The sequence below is a fragment of the Centroberyx affinis genome, unplaced genomic scaffold (assembly GCF_046629955.1).
Source record: "Centroberyx affinis isolate AG114_WGS23_722 - 3 ecotype Tasmania unplaced genomic scaffold, CSIRO-AGI_Caff_v1 ptg001159l_1, whole genome shotgun sequence".
NCBI lineage: Eukaryota > Metazoa > Chordata > Actinopteri > Beryciformes > Berycidae > Centroberyx > Centroberyx affinis.
This window is the reverse complement of record NW_027279691.1, coordinates 41,894-62,500: the sequence shown is the minus strand read 5'-3', so window position 1 is coordinate 62,500 and position 20,607 is coordinate 41,894. Positions and strand designations below refer to the sequence as shown.

At 41.2% G+C, this 20,607-nt stretch overlaps 1 protein-coding gene, 1 long non-coding RNA gene and 2 pseudogenes across 2 annotated transcripts in view; 2 read left to right on the top strand and 2 right to left on the bottom strand.

The window, feature by feature from the left end:
- LOC139648099 (extracellular serine/threonine protein kinase FAM20C-like) overlaps positions 1–14,817 on the top strand; it is a 45,022-nt gene extending 30,205 nt beyond the window's left edge. The window contains exons 4-10 of the mRNA XM_071524165.1: positions 3,381–3,473; positions 6,940–7,055; positions 9,678–9,858; positions 10,599–10,708; positions 10,892–10,973; positions 11,642–11,701; positions 12,836–14,817. Of these exons, the coding sequence (XP_071380266.1) occupies positions 3,381–3,473; positions 6,940–7,055; positions 9,678–9,858; positions 10,599–10,708; positions 10,892–10,973; positions 11,642–11,701; positions 12,836–13,094 (901 nt within the window). The 3' untranslated portion in view covers positions 13,095–14,817. The remainder of the gene's footprint in view (positions 1–3,380; positions 3,474–6,939; positions 7,056–9,677; positions 9,859–10,598; positions 10,709–10,891; positions 10,974–11,641; positions 11,702–12,835) is intronic.
- Positions 14,818–15,770: 953 nt separating this feature from the next.
- Positions 15,771–16,768, top strand: LOC139648101 (uncharacterized). Its single transcript, XR_011695560.1, has 2 exons — positions 15,771–15,965; positions 16,347–16,768. It is a non-coding gene; the product is annotated as an uncharacterized lncRNA (long non-coding RNA).
- A 442-nt stretch (positions 16,769–17,210) lies between these two features.
- Positions 17,211–18,340, bottom strand: LOC139648100 (microfibril-associated glycoprotein 4 pseudogene; annotated as a pseudogene).
- A 905-nt stretch (positions 18,341–19,245) lies between these two features.
- On the bottom strand, positions 19,246–20,370 carry LOC139648098 (microfibril-associated glycoprotein 4 pseudogene; annotated as a pseudogene).
- Between the last annotated feature and the right edge of the window lie 237 nt (positions 20,371–20,607).

Below are 20,607 nucleotides of genomic sequence, written 5' to 3'. Positions count from 1 at the left end.
GAGGGGATAAGTGGGTATGTGTGTGTGTGTGTTTGTGTGTGTGTGTGTGTGTGTTGTGTGTCAGTTTTAGCTGACTGGGTTGATCGTTTGTGCAAGCATAGCAGTTACAGCACTCGTTAACGTTCAGGTGTGTGGTGTGTGTGTGTGTGTGTATGCGTGCGAGTGTGTTCACGTGCGTGTGCATGTGAATGTTTGTTTGAGCGTACACCTGGAGATGATATCCTGTTCTATTCATTTGTCAGTATGTGTGGAATAAATTTGTTGTGTGTGTGTGTGTGTGTGTGTGTGTGTGTGTGTGTGTGTGTGTGTGTGTGTGAGAGAGAGAGCATAAACGTTTAGATCATATCCTACAGCCAGACAAGCAAGCAGACAGACAGATGGGAAGACAGACAGACAGACAGACAGACAGACAGACAGACAGAGGCTTCCAGTCCCTGACTCAGATCCATGGCCTGCTTGGCAGAGTTCCATGTCTCCTGGATGTCTGTCCATGTGCGTGCATGTGTGAGTGTGTGTGTGTGTGTGTGTGTGTGTGTGTGTGTGTGTGTGTGTGTGTGTGTGTGTGTGTGTGTGTGTGTGTGTGTGTGTGTGTGTGTGCGCGCGTGTGTGTGTATTTGCTAGGAGAAGCCACAGGATATGAGCTAGAACCTCATCCAGCTTCCCTTTAGTGGCCTAGTCCAAACAGCCTTGGGTCTCATGCGTCAGCTTCTGCCCTAGAAAGGGATGCAGACACTGAGATGGAGGGAATAAAGCTGTGCTGAAAGCTGAGGAGATTTGCATAGATTCCATTGTAAATGTCTCAAAACGAATAAAAATATCTTAGTTTATTTTAGCGAACAGCCAAGTTCAATGTGAGAATATTGTTTTGGATTACCTTACTAATGTGTTCTTTACTATAGCACCATTAACACCATGGCCTTCATGATGGTGTCCATTCATTACATTCCGACATCCATCCTGAGTGCCACTCAGGATGGATGTCGGAATGTAATGAATAATAATAATAATAATAAATAATAATAATAATAATAAATATAGCGGAGATGATAGTGTTTCGCTCTCAACATGCCAGTTTGACTGAAGATGACTTCTCGAAGAAGTGAAAGAAGGAAAGAAACACTTATATACCACTTATACTTATACCAACATTTTGTAACTTTAACATGGAAAAGCAGGGCTGAAAGCAGTGGCTTACCATCACTACAATGGTGGAACAATTTATGCTTGCATACAAATCCACTTACATTGGCTCTTTTATGAGATTCAGTCACTCAGTGAAAAGATTTGTTCAATTGATTCTTTCATTAATTTGATTTTGCAATTAAGCGCAGGTGAGACTGGGAAGACTTACAGTCAGCTCCACAAAAATAGGGAAGGGTTTGGAATTTGATGGTGGTGGAAATGGATGTAGGTGGGTTGGCTGTGTGTGTGGTTAGGGTTGGGGGTGTGTGTGGTAAGGCTTGAGTGTGTGTGTGTGTGTGTGTGTGTGTGTGGTTGAGCACAGGTGTTATTGTGCTTGAAGAATCAGAAGACTTTGTTGGAGTCCTGGGTGGAGGTGGACTCCTTCTCCTTGCGGGTTGGTTTCAGAGCATCCATCAGCCTCTGCAGCCGGCTTCTTTCTCTTTTTCTCCAGCATCTCACCAACCTCGCTCTCCAGATCAGCAATCCTGGCCGACTCCCTCTGCTTCTCCTCCAGGGCCTGCTGGGTGTCATTTCGGGCCTTGAGGAGACCGGTCCTCTCTTCCTGCCACTGGAGAAGGCGACTCTCCAGCTGCTGCTCAGCCTGCTTTAGAGCAATTGTGATCCTGGTGTGTTCATCACAAAGGCCTTGATCTTAGACGCCTGTTGTTCTGCCTGATTTTGGGATATGGATTGTGTGGATTTAGTTGGCTACCGTGTGTTTTGATACTTTCACGATGTTTAGCTAGCACATCCAACGCCTTTATAATCAAAGAGGCAAGGGAAATCCCATTTTCAACAATATGGGACCTTTAAATAACTGGCATTCCTGAAGGGTTCAAGGAAAGGCAGTCTATAGGGTTGCAGGCCCGGAATTCCTTGCAGCACCCCTGCATGTAAGCACATACTATCTACATCACTTTTTCATGACTGAGGAGGAATTCATATGGTCATAAGGGATAACTGATCATAAGGGATCTTAGCCTGGATTCACCTGTATAGTCTTGTATGCACCTGCTTATGTGTTGTATACTTAGTGTATACCAGAGTAATAACCTGGCATCATGGTTGCGGCATTGGGTTTGAGGCTGCGATCTACTGTATGACTGTGGTTGTGTTATCTTCTAGCTTTCCTACTGTTTCCACACACACCCTTGGCACACACAAACACACACACACACACATACACATACACACACACATTGTGATTGGACCAAATTTTGAATTATGAGTAGTACCTGTCCACTGAGTATGTGTATCCAATTTCATGACATTTGGTACTGTACATTCAGTTGTGAGAAAAAAAAATTCAACATTTTGGCGCCCCCTATTGGACATTTTTAAAGAGCTTTTGCACACGTAGTTGCTGAACACTATTTAACATAAGTGTCAAGTTTGCAGAAGATTGGCCACACAGTCATTGAGTTAGCGGCATTTTTCTACTTAGCGACATTCCGGGTCAAGTTCGTTAGCTAATTGAAGACATGTTGTTAAACCGATCAGGAAAAAAAGTTGAATCTTTGTGTAGCTCAGTCTGATAGTGCTGTGTACAACTTTTGGAGGCAAAAAGTCAAATGATATGAAGTCAAATGTTATGATGTTATGTTCAGATATTTTTTCCCCAAGTCAAACGGTTCAGAAGCTATAGGCCAAAACATTACGTTTTTCTTATAATGCCACCATCTGGCCGATTGGTGTCATGTTTGAGTAGTGGTTGGCCATTCAAACGTATCTGCCAAGTTTGGTTGCTGTGGGTCTTACGGTTTCTGAGCTCCAGAGAAAAATAATAATCCTAACAATTTCAATAGTGTTTCTGCACCACATGCTCGAAATGCTAATAATTCTAACTTTATTTATATGACACTTATCTAAAAGCAGATTATACAAAGTGCTTACAAGAAGGCATAAAATCAAAGATAGTAAATTATATGAGGAGATGAGAATAGAAATCACATTCAAAGGAAAAGTGGTTAAAAATTTTGGGGACAAAAGGTCTCTTCATTTGCCACCAGTTAAAATCCTAGCTGCTGCACTCTGAGTGAACTGGAGATGTGAGAGTGACTTGACTGAGGCAGGAGCAGAGAGGGTTGCAGTAGTCTAAACGAGGAGATAACAGCATGGATGACCTTGACCAAAAATGTAATCTCGCTCACGTTATGCTGCCGTCGCCCTAACATTTTCTTAACCATTGTGTCTTTCAGGCAGACCCGGGAGCAGGAAACCCCGCCAGACTTCTTCTACTTCTCCGACTTTGAGAGGCACAACGCCGAGATTGCTGCCTTTCACCTAGACAGGTATGGCTCAACCTTCCTGTTAAGTGATGAAAATGCTGACACCAAAAATCATCAAAGTGTCCCCAATATTGTGCACTTCAGTGCTATAGCATACACCATGTTGAGAGATAATAGGTGACTAGCATTCATTCATTGTCATTGCTTAATGATGATGCTGGTGTGTTCCTTTAAAATAGAGATTTGTTATGACTGATATCAAAGGTATCTGTATCCCAACTGTATACACAAATTGTCCCTCCATCCCTCTCTCTCTGTTCCAGAAAGAATGGCAGGTCGCACATATTCACACATACACAGAGAGACACTTTAACACCATTATAAACTCGAGATAAGCCATATAACGGACTTGCGCTGTGGTCGTTTGAATGGGATTTGGTACATGAGGGATTAGATAACACAGCGAACACTGGGATCATCTTGTTGCCTTCTCTTCTCGCTGCCGTGTCTATTGATTCCCACATGATCCCCACTTCCCCATGATCCCACATGATTCCCACTTTCATGGCTTTCATCTGACAAGGTGGAGAAACAGTAACACTTCTCACCGGAGGCACACTGAGAAGAGTAACGCACACACACACTCTCTCTCTTGCACATACACTAGTGGAATGCCCAGCTGAGGCCGGTGGCATGTGTTTGCGTGGGCAGGAGGATACAGCCAAACAGGAAATCACAGACGTGCCATTGCCAGGGGCACATCGTTTAGTGCAGGGAGGAGGTGCCTGTGTCACCCCTAAAGAGCAGTTTGTTTTTAGGTTGTGTGCACCATGCAGGGCTGCCTATGAATTATGGTCTAGCCGCCTGACCACAGCAGCCTTTGGATACGAGCCTGAGCTATTGCCAGGATCCAGGTTACGACTTCATAGCAACTTGAATCAGGACCGCGGAGGAGGGAGAGGATGTTTTTTGCCCTGCGCAACCTTCTTTCTAATCCTGGGCTGTGTTGATACATGTGGTGTTATGGAATGTACCAAAACTTCATGCGGATTTGGAGGGAAGAAGTAACGTCATGGACCTTCCAGTAATTACTTCTAAATCTCAGTGATCCAGTGGGATTTTTTTTTCTCTCGCACAACCTTTGTTCCTTGGTAGTGTGCGTATCTTACCATCTGTTCTGAACTCCTAGTGACTTCGGGGTGTGTAAGAGATGGAACGCACACAAAAGGATGCGTGAGTGTGCACACACACACACGCAAGCACACACCCGTACACATACGCACACACACGCACACAGGTGCTCCTTTGTCACCAGGGCCCAACGTGACGGTGCAGTTTGCAGCTCCTGAATGCTTTTCTCTGTAGGCTAGAGTTTCACCCCCTCTGTTACACTCAGCCTGTCTGTCTGTGTGTCTGCCTGCTCCCAGGAGGCTTAGTTTTAGTCTCGCAGGGGTCAGGGTCATTTGGACAGCAAACATACAGTGAGACAGGCTAAACAGGGACTGAATAGACGTAGTGTTCTGTTTGGCACGGTAGAGGGGATGCACTTGAGTGTTCACTATGAGAATGTAGGGTGTGCTTTCCTATAAATACACTAGAGGGGGAGTGAGGGACAAGATGGATAAGAGACATCGGAGACAAAGAGAAAGAGACAGAAAGACAAAGAGAGAGAGGCTGAGACATGAGCAGATGCAGGAAGATCAGAATTCACTGATCCCTACCATCTGAAGCCAGGTGGAGTCAAGTCAATGAGAAGAAATAAGCAGACACGGTTCAGGAGGGGGGGGGCAGCGAACCAAAACCCAGACCCCCCACACCACACCCTCCACCACCACCCCCAGACATACACACACGCACACACACACACACACACACACACACACACCTTTTCCGTCTGTGTTTTGCTTGGAAGCCGGATACTGGATGTCAATAAATACTGCTTTAGAGGCCAATAACACAAGCAGATGGAAAGTATTGTAAAATGGATGAATTATTAATACATCACACTTACTGAAAGGAAACAGCCCAAGCACACTTCAAGTTTAGATTGGAAATCACATTCTTCTCTTGTTGATGAAAATGTGTTCTGATGTGCTGGATTTGAGCAGTCTTTATTTAGACAATAACTACCAACAATGTGCTGAAGAACCGGAACCGGAAGAACCTATCTCCTATAAACAAATAGAAAAATCTGTTCTGTATTGCAGCACAACACAATGTGATTGCGTATAGACACGGGGCAACTTGAAACTTTAAACAATTTAGATTATATTAGATTACATTAGATTATATTACATTATATTACATTACATTACATTACATTAGATGAAACTCTTATGATCCCTGTGGATACATTGGGTCATTACAGCAGCAAAGAACATAAAAGAATATTGAGAATATTATGACAAATAAATAAATAATGATACAGCATCTTTGTTGTCCAATTTACAGGTGAGATATTTGCAGTTTGGAGATCTGCAATTTACAACATATCTGCACAGTGTGGAAAATGTGTCAATGTGCATTTCATTTTACGAATTGGATGTACAAGTGGGTATCACTAGCTGTTCACATTATCAGGTATACAGATAGGAGAACATATGTACATAAATGTGTGTGTGCATTATTAGCTATTCACTACATCAAATTTTCATTTGGAGGTAACAGAAATGTTTCCAGACATGCAAATGTGCATTGTCAGATGTTCTCATTATCAGATCATATCTACAGATGGAAGTAGCATATGTACACAAATGCGTCGATGCATAAATATGCATCGGCTCATATGCAAAGATTTTGTATTGAAATTTGTGCGAGTTGTGTGCATGAATGCAGATCAGAATTGTGCGAGCAGGGCTGGTGTAGCGGTGCAGAGCCTGAGACAGTGGGGGAGCCCAGGGTTCACAGCCCGCCTGGCTGGCTGAGGCCGGGGCTGCTGTGGCACTCGGCACTAATGAGGACTCGAAGTGCTGCTTGGTACGCCTCGGGGAATGAGCCGGAGGCTAAAGGTGCTCCGTAGCTGCATCGGTTCAGCGCAAAAGCGGGTGGGAGACATTGTCCAAGACTGAGCACAGTTTAGACCTCATCCTCCCCTCTGCCACCGCCTCCAGGATGTGGACTGACCCTACGACCAGCCAGCCTTTTACACCAGTGTGTTCAGCCTGCGTGAAACAACAAATATTCCTGCTGTACCCACACTTTATACTGCACTATGGCAACATTGACATCAGGGCAATCTCTGGCCCTTCACATGAATAGTTCCAGTATTAATTACTATTACTAAACAAAAGTATTACCTAAAAACGTGTTACATGCAACAGGGTGACACTCAGTTGACAGTTTGTTGATTACACACAGGTCTATCCAAGCTCTACGTTAACAAACACTTAACATTTTCTCTGTTTAGAATATTGAATATTTACTTTTGTCAACACTCTCTCTCTCTCTCTCTCTCTCTCTCTCTCTCTGTCTCTCTCTCTCTCTCTCTCTCTCTCTCTCTCTCTCTCTCTCTCTCTATCTCTCTCTCTAGGATCCTGGACTTCCGGAGAGTGCCCCCGGTGGCAGGAAGGCTGGTCAACATGACAAGGGAGATCAGAGACGTGACGCGGGATAAGAAGCTCTGGAGGACCTTCTTCATCTCACCAGGTAGAACTCTGCCAACCCTCCTGCTACTTGGCTACATCTCTCATACAACTTGGAAAGAGCGTAGAACAACCAAACTTCCCCATAGACTTCACTTGTAAGAGACTACTTAATTACATTCGGGCTGAAACTGGGTTATGTACCTGTAGTTGAGGGATCTTAGCTAGACTGTGGAGTTTGTTTGTCCCGGTCTGCCAATCATAGCAGTAATGATGGCGAGAGAATGACTTGAGTGATGATAATAACTCCATAGCCAAAACTGGCCACATGGTGGCACTGTAACTCAACATACTCTCAAAAGCATTACAATGCTGGAATAGCAAGGGTTTGATATAACGTCATGAATGAATATGAAACTACATTAATAAAACAAATAAATACAAATAAGTAGAATGAAAATTATGTTAATACCCATGAACAACCACCTCAACTTACTTCACATTCATAAAACCTCCAGATCAATTTATTTTAATTTAAACCAGTATTTATTCCTTATAGAAAATAAATGAGGTTGACAAACAAGCAACAATGCAAAAAGATGACACTGAATAACAGATACAAAAAAAAAGAGCAATAAAATTCAGTTTGGTGTACTTGCATAAATGATGTATCTGAAGTGGGATGGCGTGATTGAAGGAGGTGCATACAAATTTCAAGCACATTTCCCTAATTTTGTTTTTTTGTATTGGTTTAGTTTTGCAAGCATATGGTAATTAATTGGCATATCAAATCAAGACATTAGGTCTTACAGTGACAGAAAGGGAAACTTCAAATTGTGTGCAGCCAGTGGGTTCACATACTCTGCTGGTAAAGCAAGGCATTTATCACTTAAGAATAGCTGGCTCAGTGCTATGAAAAGCTTTAAAATCAGATTGAAACTGACCATTACTTCTCATAAAGGTTGAGCAACTATTTTCATCAAAACCATGGACAAAAAGATTGGTCTGTAATTACTTAGAGAATGAAGGTAAAGAGCAGAGAGGTTCCACTGTACCGTTTTTAAATTAGATGGGTACAATACCAGTGGTTAAAAATGAATTAATTATTGTTAAGGTATAAAGATAGATCTTAAGACATTTGGTGGGAGGAATATCAAGGACACTGATAGAAGGCTTCATGTTCTTGATTACTGAGTTTGCAGAAACAGTATGAAAGATTCTAATGAGATTCTGTATGGAAACGCCTTCGTCTTGAGCAGCTGGGGTGATCTGCTAATTCTAATAATGGCAATGTAACACACACCTTAACATAAAATCTATTTTGTTATGGCAGGAAAACTAGACCATTCATCTTAAAACAGAAATCTGTCTATTGTTATGTACCAGATTTTGTGCCTGTAGTTCTTAAATAGCAGGTTTGGGACAATTAAGACACAACAAAGGCTAGAAGGCAGACATTACTGATTTAACAAGCAAAGACCTTTTTAATTTGAAATAATGGCTCAGCTCCACATTCTCAGCATTCTTCTTGTCTCCTTAAATAGCATTAGAGTACATCCTCAGCTCGGAGAGACACTGTGTGAAAAAACAGCAGTCAGGTTCTCTTTCTCTTTGACTCAGATATTGTAGCAGTTCCCTCTCTTACCTCAGGCTGCCAATAGATGGCAGCAGAGACTGTATTTTGTGTTACTAGAGTTTGAGTTTTTTCACCTGTCTTAATTATGTTGATTTGGTTCACGTGTTTGTTTAAGTAGTCCTTTGTTTCTTTGCTCAGTCTTGAGAGTTGTTGAGATGTACGTTTTGGCTGGCTGCTGTTCACTCTTTTGATTAATACACCTGTTAAAAAACACGTTCTGATCGCTCTCCTTTTTGAGCTTGGGGTCCAACTTCCTCGCCCCATAACAGATACAGTTTGCTGGGTCAGCACTCCCCTCCCTACCTCTGTGACCAGGGGTGGAGCTTGCCTTTCATGCATATGGATGCAAGAGATCTCTGTCTACACAACACACTATATGTCTAAAAAGACAAAAATGACTAATCAGCATACTAAAATTAGTTAGAATTCACACCAATTATGCTACAGAAAATGCAGGGGATTTCCTGTCAAAACAACAACATAAGTGTTTAGCCCAAATTTTGTGTATTTATTTACCAATAAGTCATGTTAAGTCAATTAAGTAATGTAAGTGCCTCAATATCACAGCATTTCCAAATCTGCCACATTACACAAGCCCTACAAATTGACAATTGAAAATAGTCAATTATTGTTCATAATATGCTTATTATGAACAATAATGTTTTACCAAAATTGCTACATTCCAAGGGATTCTCTGCATTGTTGGCCATGGGTGCCAGGCACCCACAGCACCCATTCCTACTCCGCTTATGTCTGTGACCCACTGTGAACCTGAGATAAACCCACACTACCCTGCTTGTTCACTGTCTAGCTCTAGCTCCATTATTGCTATTCCTTCCTTTCATCTCTGTTCTTATATCTCAGTGTCTTCAGGTTTACCCCCTCATATATATTTTGCCACATGTGCACACACATACATGACTGCATGCTCCACTACACAAACAACTGTGTAGCGGAGTCTCTCTCTCTCTTTCTCTCTCTCTCTCTCTCTCTCTCTCTCTCTCTCTCATATCATTTCTAAGTCAGTGTTTTCCTTTCTCCCTCCCACAGCCAATAACATCTGCTTCTACGGTGAGTGTTCCTACTACTGCTCCACTGAGCATGCTCTGTGTGGGAAGCCAGACCAGATTGAGGGCTCACTAGCAGCCTTCCTGCCTGACCTGGCCTTGGCCAAACGCAAGACCTGGAGGAACCCCTGGAGACGCTCCTACCACAAGCGCAAGAAAGCCGAGTAAGGACAAGACTCTGACGCATCAGCCTTGATTGAACTCTCCTTGTACCAATTTACCTCTTCTTTCTCCTTCTTTATCTTTATCTTTATCCTTATCTCCTTTTGGTCTTTTTCAGTAGAATTGTAGAACTAGCTTTGGAGACATCCTTGACTGCTGAAGGAAAATACAAGCATTTATTTATTCTTTTTTTACTTATTTATTTTGTTGTTTTTCTGCTCTGCCCTGCTACTCTTTCACACACATTCACACTTGGGAGCTTCTTCCACAGCAGTGTGATCAGGAAAAGTACCCATAGGATTATAAGAAAGCCCTTACAGGCCACTTTTAAATTCTACCTTATACATTTGGTAAACATATGGTTGCATGATTAAACATATTACACTAGATAGTGCATGATTAGTCTTTCAATTTACCAATAGTCCATTCTCCCATCAATCCTGAACCTGTTGGCCCAGGAGTGGCTGTTGACATGACACTGAACTATTATTGTAACCATGCCTTCAAATGACCCAAGTACTCAAAAAACCATTACACCCCCCTACACTGGATCTCCCAGCAGCCAAGGGTTAGGGTGGATGTATAATTTTCCAGACCTGACAAATACAACTGTCAAATTGCACAATGTTTCCAGGTTTTTCATATGACTGCTGACTCACATCACCTATGTCATTTATCTAATCATCTGTCTCTCTGTGGCTAAATTATGTTTTGTGTGGGATACTTTTTTGTGTATTCTCAGGTGGGAGGTGGACCCAGATTACTGTGACGAGGTGAAGCAGACCCCTCCTTATGACCGTGGCACTCGACTCCTGGACATCATGGACATGACCATCTTTGATTTCCTAATGGGTGAGAAGAAAAGGAACTGGGCATGGGAGACACACTAGGCAGACAGCAGATATCTCGTTCTGAGATCTTGTGCAATCGCAAAGTCACACATATTGAAGGAAGGGAGGAAGAAGGAAAGAAGGATGGAAAGAAAGTTTACCCTGAAGCATATTTTCTCACCATTTTTAACCTCTCCTTGTACAGGTAATATGGACCGCCACCATTATGAAACTTTTGAGAAGTTTGGTAATGACACTTTCATTATCCACCTGGACAACGGAAGAGGGTAAAGACTGCTTTTAAAGTGTCTGTCTTAGCAACCAATAAATGTTCGATCCTCTCATATGAAAATGCTACTTTGGACATTCTCCATCAAACCTAAACAGCCCATAGAAGGTCTTGAAACTTATACATTGTTGTACCTTGGCTGTTGTACCTCTTTCTTTTATGGGATTTTGACTGTAATCTGATTTTGTACGGTGTTCTGTGTTGATGGTCTGCAACTTTTTTCTTAGTCTTAATGCTGCTTTCTTGGCCAGGTCTCCCATGAAAAAAACAATTCGAATTTGCAAAGCCTCATAGTTAGTGTTCACATGAAAGAAGCAGGGTTTGTAACAAAGCCAATCTCATGCAACATGGACAGACCCGCAGCAGCGTATTAAAGATGAGATGAAAACTGTATTGGTCTCCGTGGGGAAATTAGGTTGTTGTAGCAGCAAAAGTAATAGGATTCAGCGGGGAAAAGGAAATAGATTATATGCGCACAAAAAGATTGAAAAGCTAGGATAAAGTTAGCTCACTGACTCTGCTTCTTGAGATAGGCCCCAGATCATATGAGTTAGGTTTCATGTGAAGGAAACATGTTTTCTTTGTACAACAGCTAACCATACTAGATAAAGGGAGGTGTGTATGAATACCTGGTTAATCTTTTGATCTTGATCCCCACCCTTATAGGTTTGGAAAACACTCCCATGATGAGCTGTCAATCCTGGTGCCTCTCAGCCAGTGCTGCAGGTCAGACTGTCACTTGTCTGTGAATTTCACAGTTTAAAAGAACATTATTCGTTATTAATCTTAGCTTCATGGCACTTACTCTCGTTGTTCTCTCCTGACTAGATCCTTGCTTGTGTTGTATTAAAAACTCATGTGTACGTTGCTTTGGATAAAAGCGTCTGCCAAATGGGAAATTGTAATTGTAATTGTAATTATTCTGTCACACACTTCATTCTACAAAAGGATAGTGCGTGCACATCCAAAAACAGTAGACCTTGTGTTTGGTACTGCACCATGAATCAGAAAAGTTGAATCAGAAAACACTAAGGGAGAAACCACTGAGGGGAATTTTCTTTTCACACCCTTCATTCCATTCCTATAAACAGGGTTATTTATAGTTTTATTTGTATATACCGTAGGTTTCAATTTCTCAGTGTAGTTTTAGTTGCTTTCAGTGTGGTTTTGACAGTTTTAGTTTTCCTTTAATGTTTTTTCAAGTGCTTACTATTAGTTTAGTTTTTATTTAGTTTAATTTCAATAACAATACCTAAAAAATCTTTGCCCAAATTTAATTTCTGTTTTTACCCTTCACATACACAAAAAGATGAAAACATTTCACCTATATTTTTTTTTTCCTTAGTTTTACAAATACACAAGATAGTTTTAGCTCAGTTTTCATTTTTTCAGTCATGTTTTTAGTTTTACTTCAGTTTATGACAATGATATTAACACATTTACATCTACACACATCTAGTTTTCATCTTAGTTTTAGTTTACAATAAGAACCGTTCCTATAAAGCAGCGAGTGATTTCCAATCAGTGTTTCATTCACTGACACATTGTCTCCAGTTATATAAAACATTCAACATTTAATTACATAGCAACAGTCAGACCTCTAATTATATGATAGGGTTTTCTGCCGAGAAATTATGTTTTCACACTCTCTCCATATGTCAGTGAGTGGTTGGGGTGGACTTCACTGACCTTACAAGACACCTAAACAGCCTCAAAGACTTAAGACTGGTACTAACCAGACTCTTTGACTCTTTCACCCAATGATATTTTTTTACATATTCAGAATATATACGTTTAACACTTTGCCCTAATCAGACCTGTGTAGAGTTTTATATTCTGACTTTTGTCTCTTGTCTCCAGGGTGAGGAAGTCCACTCATGTTCGTCTCCAGCTGCTGGCCAAGGAGGAGTACCAGCTGAGCTCCCTGATGGAGGAGTCCCTGCTCCGTGACCGCCTGTCCCCCGTCCTCATCCAGCCCCACCTCCAGGCCATGGACCGCAGGCTTCGCCTTGTGCTGCAGGTCCTGTCTGGCTGCATGGAGAAAGAAGGCTATGCCAATGTCGTGGAGGACGACCTGGCTGGGGACACGGCCAACCACAGGAGTCCAGGCCACAGGTAGTGAGGTCGAAGCTGGAGGATGGAGGGAACCGCCCTGCATCCCTAGTCCCATCTTGGACCTTCAGTGACAGGTGGACAATGGACTATGGTCGCGGCTGTCTGACCGATGGGATTGAGCCAAAATCCCACTCCTGACATCATGCTGAATTCAGTGAATTCCAAGACTTGCCATCAATGCCTCTATGGAACCTGCTTTTAAGTGTGTTTATATAAAAGAAATTGTCCACAGATATGAATGAAAGACTGTGCTAAAAAGGAGGCTTTGTATTTGTTAGATACAGATGTATTTTTGTTTTTATCAGATGGTGTACAAGACATATAGGGACCACTGTTGTGTTCTGATTTTGTTCTGTTTGTTTTGAATACTGAGGCTATCATGTTCATTTAAGTGTTTATTATATTATTACATGACCAAATGGGATGTTACAATGACAGAATATGGTCAGACTATAAGCTTTATCAATGCACCACAACATGAGGAAAGGTTGAAAAACTGTATGAGATTTTAACATATTATTTACTTTATGAAACATGTCAGCATTCATCACTTTTCACCTATTTCAGTCAGCATATAAGTAAGTACATGAAGGGAGGACTGGGGGTAATGGAACTGTGTAGTTGTCATTATGCAAATGAATGAACCAGCCCTACCAGTATCCAAATGGTCTACTCTCTCTCTGTCTGTCTGTCTGTCTGTCTCTACATGCGTCTTGGTCCACACTCATGACAGACAGGATGAAGATGTGGAATATAAACTTCTGAAAAACATAAATCTGAGCAAAAGTATGTTTCACGCTGTAGTTCAAACAAAATCCTCACTTTGCCTTATTCCGATTTTATATCTCTTTTTTTTTAAACATGTTTCCCTCTTAGCAAGCTCAGCTTGCACTACATGCAGTCTGACAGGCATAACATTAAAAGATTATTATTTTGGAAACCAAAAATAGTATAATTGATCAGAGACTAGTCTTGTGTGCTAGATATCTTTAATTAAAATGTGTCAGTCCATTAAACTGCTCTACCACTCTTACATGCAGACCTGAAACATTTAGATCAAGGATAGTCTGCTCTGTTATAATTTAAATAGTTACAGTTTATGCAACGCAAACATTTACAATTTTTTATGTTGTTTCATTTTAATATGTCCAAATGATTATTTATTGGTGAGTCACATAGAATGAGAAAGGTTTGACAAATTCTGGGTAATGGTTTTGCTTTAGTTGCTTTATATGTTTGGGAAATGTTTAACATAATATTTGGATACTATTTAACGTGACGTTCCTTTGGGTACTATTTAACATTATGTTCAGATGAGAGAAAAACAACAAAGCTTTTTGATTTTAGACATTAAATTACTGAAGTGTTGCCAGTGCAATTTCAGTTAAGAGTCCTGTGTATTGGCTAACCCAGTGCCTGTGCAATGACGGAAATACTTGAATGTTTTTTGGGTTGCCAATATGGACAGGATTCATAGAGCTACTAACAGTGTAAAGCCTGAGTGGCTGGACTCCAAGTCTGAGAAGCGCTTGGAGGTGATGGAGGGGTTAAAATGTCTCTTCTCACGACAGGGATAGCCTCGGGCGTTGAACTTTGATTTTCATATTCTCAATGTAAATACCTATAAATACTTTGAAGACTTAACAGGCTGCACCGTGCAGTGATTCGCTTCTGTTTTCTGCTATTGCATTGTTACTGTGAAGATCTGTTTACTAAATGATTAAGGTGTGCAATAAAAACAAAAGTGAGTACAATGTGAGTTCGGATGTGTTAGACTGCAGGTGCCCTCTTGCTTGCGCGCATGTATGTGTGGAGGTGGATGCATGTGTGTTTCTTCTTCTTTATCCATCTGAGGGAATGCAAGTATGGTGTGAAAATGAACCATACACTGTACGAATAGGGATGAACACACTGCTTGGGTTGAATGAAGAGTGTTCAGCATCTTCTGACCTCAACCAGCCATGTGAGCTGCCCTAGAATATTACATGAGAAAAATCAGAATGCTGACCTTGTGTCTTCACTATGGCCCTTTAAGACTTCACAGTACTAAAACACATGCACACACAGGTGTATACACACACACACACAAGCAAAGCAATCTGATGATGGTCATGTACACTAGAGGTCTAACTTCTCCCTCAGAGTCACATGCTGTCTTCAACATGTGGCTAGCCACACAGCTCTGGCTGAAAGTGAGAAAAATGTTGAATCCTATGCTTATGTCAAATCCTACATCATTTTAAAATAATATTAATACCTTAAGATTTTGATAACTTATTTATGGGTTTTGATACACTAAGAATGGCCCTGGAGTTTCTCATCTCACACATTTCACAAACCACAGCTATTAGGCTCAAAGGTGGAGGCCCACCCTGCTTCTGGATGCTGGCCACAAAAAAGAGTGAGTGAATCTGCATTCACTGGATGACATACAAACAGTGCATTTTGTGTGTTAGCAGTATTTACATAACTAGGTACCAGTAGTGTGTGTCACTCATTATTTTTTCAAAACTAAATTGTCTAAATCTTTTTGAAAAATATAACTATTACATTTGCATAGTCCCAAGCACCTATCAGTGTTCAGATTTGGGCCAGATTCAAAACCATGCTGCTGCAATTTGGCCGTAATGATACAGGCTCTACCGGTTGAACCAGCGGGGTGCCCCTCCAGTAGCTTCTTCAACATGAGCATACAGTATGGCCTCTGTGATACACACACATTCAGCGGGCGGTAGGATGGATATGCCGCCACACTCGAGCCTCTAGGAACGAGGGGGGCTCTGAGAGAGCTATCCTGCCGCTTCTGTGTTTGTCTTACATTAGACACAGACAGTGGGTGAGCAGTTCTTTTTGTCCCTCCTGGGTTGATGTCATGGTAAGACTAGGGCTGCAACTAACGATTATTTTGGTAATCAATTAATTTAGACTATTTTGTTTTTCCAATTAATCTAACAATTATTTTCTTAGTATGTTATGTATTGATGAATTTTATTCGGTAATTTCATGCCTGCAAATGCCATGGATTTTCTGTGTACAAGTAGAGATGAGAGACCGGATGAATTGACTACTTTAACTTTGGGCTTGGTCTTGAACATTGTGTAACTGTTATTTGAGCGCCTTTCTTTAATTCAAAATTATAAAATACTCTTCACATAAACATTAATTTAGTGGTAAAGAAATTAGCAGACTATGGATTTATGGCTAAGTTTTTGGACTTAGCAAAGCTAAGTTCCAATGTACTGTGTGCACTGTTTAGCTGGTGATTGGCTGCCAGTCACCCTCCATGTTGCACAACAAACACCTAAGAGTGTGGACAGGAGGGATTGCTGCCAGCTATGCACACCCAGGCAACCATCTCTTCAAAAATCTTTCCTGTGGGCGACAGTACCAGTTCATCAAGACTAGGACCACTCACCACCTCCACATCGTCTTCCAATGAGGTGTCACCCTACTCAGTGGACTCTTGGTCTTTACTCCCATACACCCATTGAATGTCTGTTCCCCCCTCCCCCCTACCAATCACCCACTATATCAGCTAACTGCAATCCATTTACTGTTACTGTTTTGACTATTTTTATTATTACCAAAAGCTGCTTGCACAAACCATGGAACTAACTGTAATTCTAATGCTGTTTGCTGTCCAGTCCATCTGATTTATTAAACTTATATACTTACTTATATTTTGACTTGTTTGTACAATTTTGCACTACTCATAATGTCTGCTCAAGTCATTGTACACTGTACCACTTTAGAAACTATGTCCATGCTCCACAATGCAGAGAATGTTTTTTTTTCATGCTTGTCAGCCCTAATCAGTACAACTATCTCATGGTATTTTGTTCCATTGCACTGCTAGACAAACTACCATGAGATAGTTGTACTGATGTGCGGCTGCAATCTGTTGCATGGCACGCTGCTTGAACACACAACTGGATAATCGCAGTGATATATATAGTCTACTGTCTATTTGTTTGTGATGGACTGGCGACCTGTCCAGGTTGTTTCCCTGCCTTCCAGTCTCCAGCCCCCCACCCCGTGACCCTGAATAGGAATAAGTGTTTATCAAAAATGAATGAATGAATACTATGTGAATGAAGGAAAAAACAAGTAGCTTTCTTTGCATGCATATTTTTATTCATAGTAAAAAGGATAAGATACATGTTTTGCAATGTAGAAAAACATACATCTCTGTTAGGTCACCATTAAAATAATTTCAGATAAAACTGAGATACTGATTGGTTATATAATTAGACATTGTTAAGATTCCCTGAAAGAATGTTTTCATATGATCAAATGTATGAAGTTAGCTATTCCCTATATTATGCCACTACTATGCCACTAACATGGATAGTTTATATATTAAGTGTAGAGGACACTAAGTTGTAATTTTGACTTCAGAAGGCTGTGATATTTAAAAATGCCCCTGAATCCAAATATGCTTAAGAAGCTGGCCTGATCTTCATTGCTACAGCTTTCAGGGAGTAATGATAGCCCTTCCAGCTGTGCCAGTTTACACTTGTTGCAAAATGTGATGTTGTCCCCCAGAGATATGCACCATTGATGTTAGAATGGTGGCAGCTATTATACCAAAAGGCTCCGTAAAAAGCACTTGCACAGTTCTTGCTCCAATTGTCCTGATCTTTATCAAAGGTGGTGAATTTCTGCCCATTGTGTGTCACCATTGAGTTCCCTGCTCCTCCGTTCTTGAAGCCAGACACCTGCAGCTTGTAGCCATCAGCCTCAGAGCCAACAGAGAATGAGGAGTACTGGGCAAACACTTTGTTTCCCTCAAAGTCCTCCATGTCCACTCTCAGCTCATATGTTCTCTTCTTGGTGAGGAGATGCATGTTCTCCAGTCCCAGCCAGTACTCTCCTGATGCGTTTCCAAAGCCGACTTTGTACTGCTCCCAGGGTCTGTAAAAATTCAATGTGCCGTCCATTCTTCTCTGGATGACCGTCCACTTCCCTCCATCAGTGTCCATGTCACAGTAGACCTGAACAGGTATAACAAAGGGGTAGATGGTGTACACACCACTCTCTGTGGAGACATTGTTGTAGATTTCATCACAGTCCGCAATCAGGGAGATATCACAGCGAGGAGAAGAGTGGGCTGTTGCAGCCAACAGCAGAACTGTGACAGCACAAACTGTCACTTTGAAATCTTTAAGTTGCATCTTCTTTTTCAGATCAAGGCACTAATGAAAGTGTCAAGTGGATGCACAGTCTTGCAGCTCCAGTGCTCTCTGAGCTGAAGAATGTCAATTTATAGTCACGAATGGTGACAGGTGATGGCAGTGATCCAAAAAAAAAAAAAGCATTACATGCCAGGTTGAACTCTGCAGCTGTCTGACCAGTTTGCAGTTCATACGATTCTTTAGAATGGATTATATTTCATTGCTTTCAATCATCAAAAAAAATAAATCAATCAATAATGAAACACTGAATTGTTTGGATAGAACATGTTGATCTTAGCAGACTATTTTTATTTCCATATTCCAGTTGTTCAAATCGTGGTCTTAAAAATGACCTTCAATGTGTCTGGTATGCAGAGAATACTTCCTGGTCTCACTCATGCAACAGAAAAAAATAGCCAAAAACCAGTTAACCAGGAAATTGTTGACTGATTTAAAAAATGCTCAGATTTGATTCACTGAGACATTGTTTTCCATTTAATAAAACCTCCAGAAATTATAATACAGGTATCAGGTAACAAATACATTCGTATGACCGTAAGCTATGAGACAGTGCTCTACCGGGAACTGAACTTCAATATGACTGGTATGCAGAGAATACTTCCTGGTCTCACTCATGCAACAGAAAAAAATAGCCAAAAACCAGTTAGTTAAGTGGATGATTGGCAGTACACTGGTGTGAAGCTCTGAGGAAGTGGGTGTGTCTGCCAACCCCACCCATATTATTAGTAACTCTACAAGCTACTGGTTATGTGGGTAATGGGACAGGCCCTAAATGACCCATAGGTGTTAATGTGAATATGTGTTAGTCCTGTGACTGGTGACCTGTCCAGAGATCGTTTAGATCTTCCAGTCTCCAGCGCCCCACCCTGTGACCCTGAATAACAAAAAGCAGTTATGCAAAATTGAATGAATGAATGAATGAATATTATGTGAATGAAGGAAAAAACAAGTAGCTTTCTTTGCATGCATATTTTTATTCATAGTAAAAAGGATAAGATACATGTTTTGCAATGTAGAAAAACATACATCTCTGTTAGGTCACCATTAAAATAATTTCAGATAAAACTGAGATACTGATTGGTTATATAATTAGACATTGTTAAGATTCCCTGAAAGAATGTTTTCATATGATCAAATGTATGAAGTTAGCTATTCCCTATATTATGCCACTACTATGCCACTAACATGGATAGTTTATATATTAAGTGTAGAGGACACTAAGTTGTAATTTTGACTTCAGAAGGCTGTGATATTTAAAAATGCCCCTGAATCCAAATATGCTTAAGAAGCTGGCCTGATCTTCATTGCTACAGCTTTCAGGGAGTAATGATAGCCCTTCCAGGTGGACCAGATTACACTTGTTCCATAATGTGATGTTGTCCCCCAGAGATATGCACTGTTGATGTTAGATTGGTGGCAGCTATTATACCAAAAGGCTCCGTAAAAAGCACTTGCACAGTTCTTGCTCCAATTGTCCTGATCTTTATCAAAGGTGGTGAATTTCTGCCCATTGTGTGTCACCATTGAGTTCCCTGCTCCTCCGTTCCTGAAGCCAGACACCTGCAGCTTGTAGCCATCAGCCTCAGAGCCAACAGAGAATGAGGAGTACTGGGCAAACACTTTGTTTCCCTCAAAGTCCTCCATGTCCACTCTCAGCTCATACGTTCTCTTCTTGGTGAGGAGATGCATGTTCTCCAGTCCCAGCCAGTACTCTCCTGATGCGTTTCCAAAGCCGACTTTGTACTGCTCCCAGGGTCTGTAAAAATTCAATGTGCCGTCCATTCTTCTCTGGATGACTGTCCACTTCCCTCCATCAGTGTCCATGTCACAGTAGACCTGAACAGGTGTAACAAAGGGGTAAATGGTGTACACACCACTCTCTGTGGAGACATTGTTGTAGATTTCATCACAGTCCGCAATCAGGGAGATATCACAGCGAGGAGAAGAGTGGGCTGCTGCAGCCAGCAGCAGAACTGTGACAGCACAAACTGTCACTTTGAAATCTTTAAGTTGCATCTTCTTTTTCAGATCAAGGCACTAATTAAAGTGTCAAGTGGATGCACAGTCTTGCAGCTCCAGTGCTCTCTGAGCTGAAGAATGACAATTTATAGTCACAAATGGTGACAGGTGATGGCAGTGATAAAAAAAAAAAAGCATTACATGCCAGGTTGAACTCTGCAGCTGTCTGACCAGTTTGCAGTTCATACGATTCTTTAGAATGGATTATATTTCATTGCTTTCAATCATCAAAAAAAATCAATCAATCAATAATGAAACACTGAATTGTTTGGATAGAACATGTTGATCTTAGCAGACTATTTT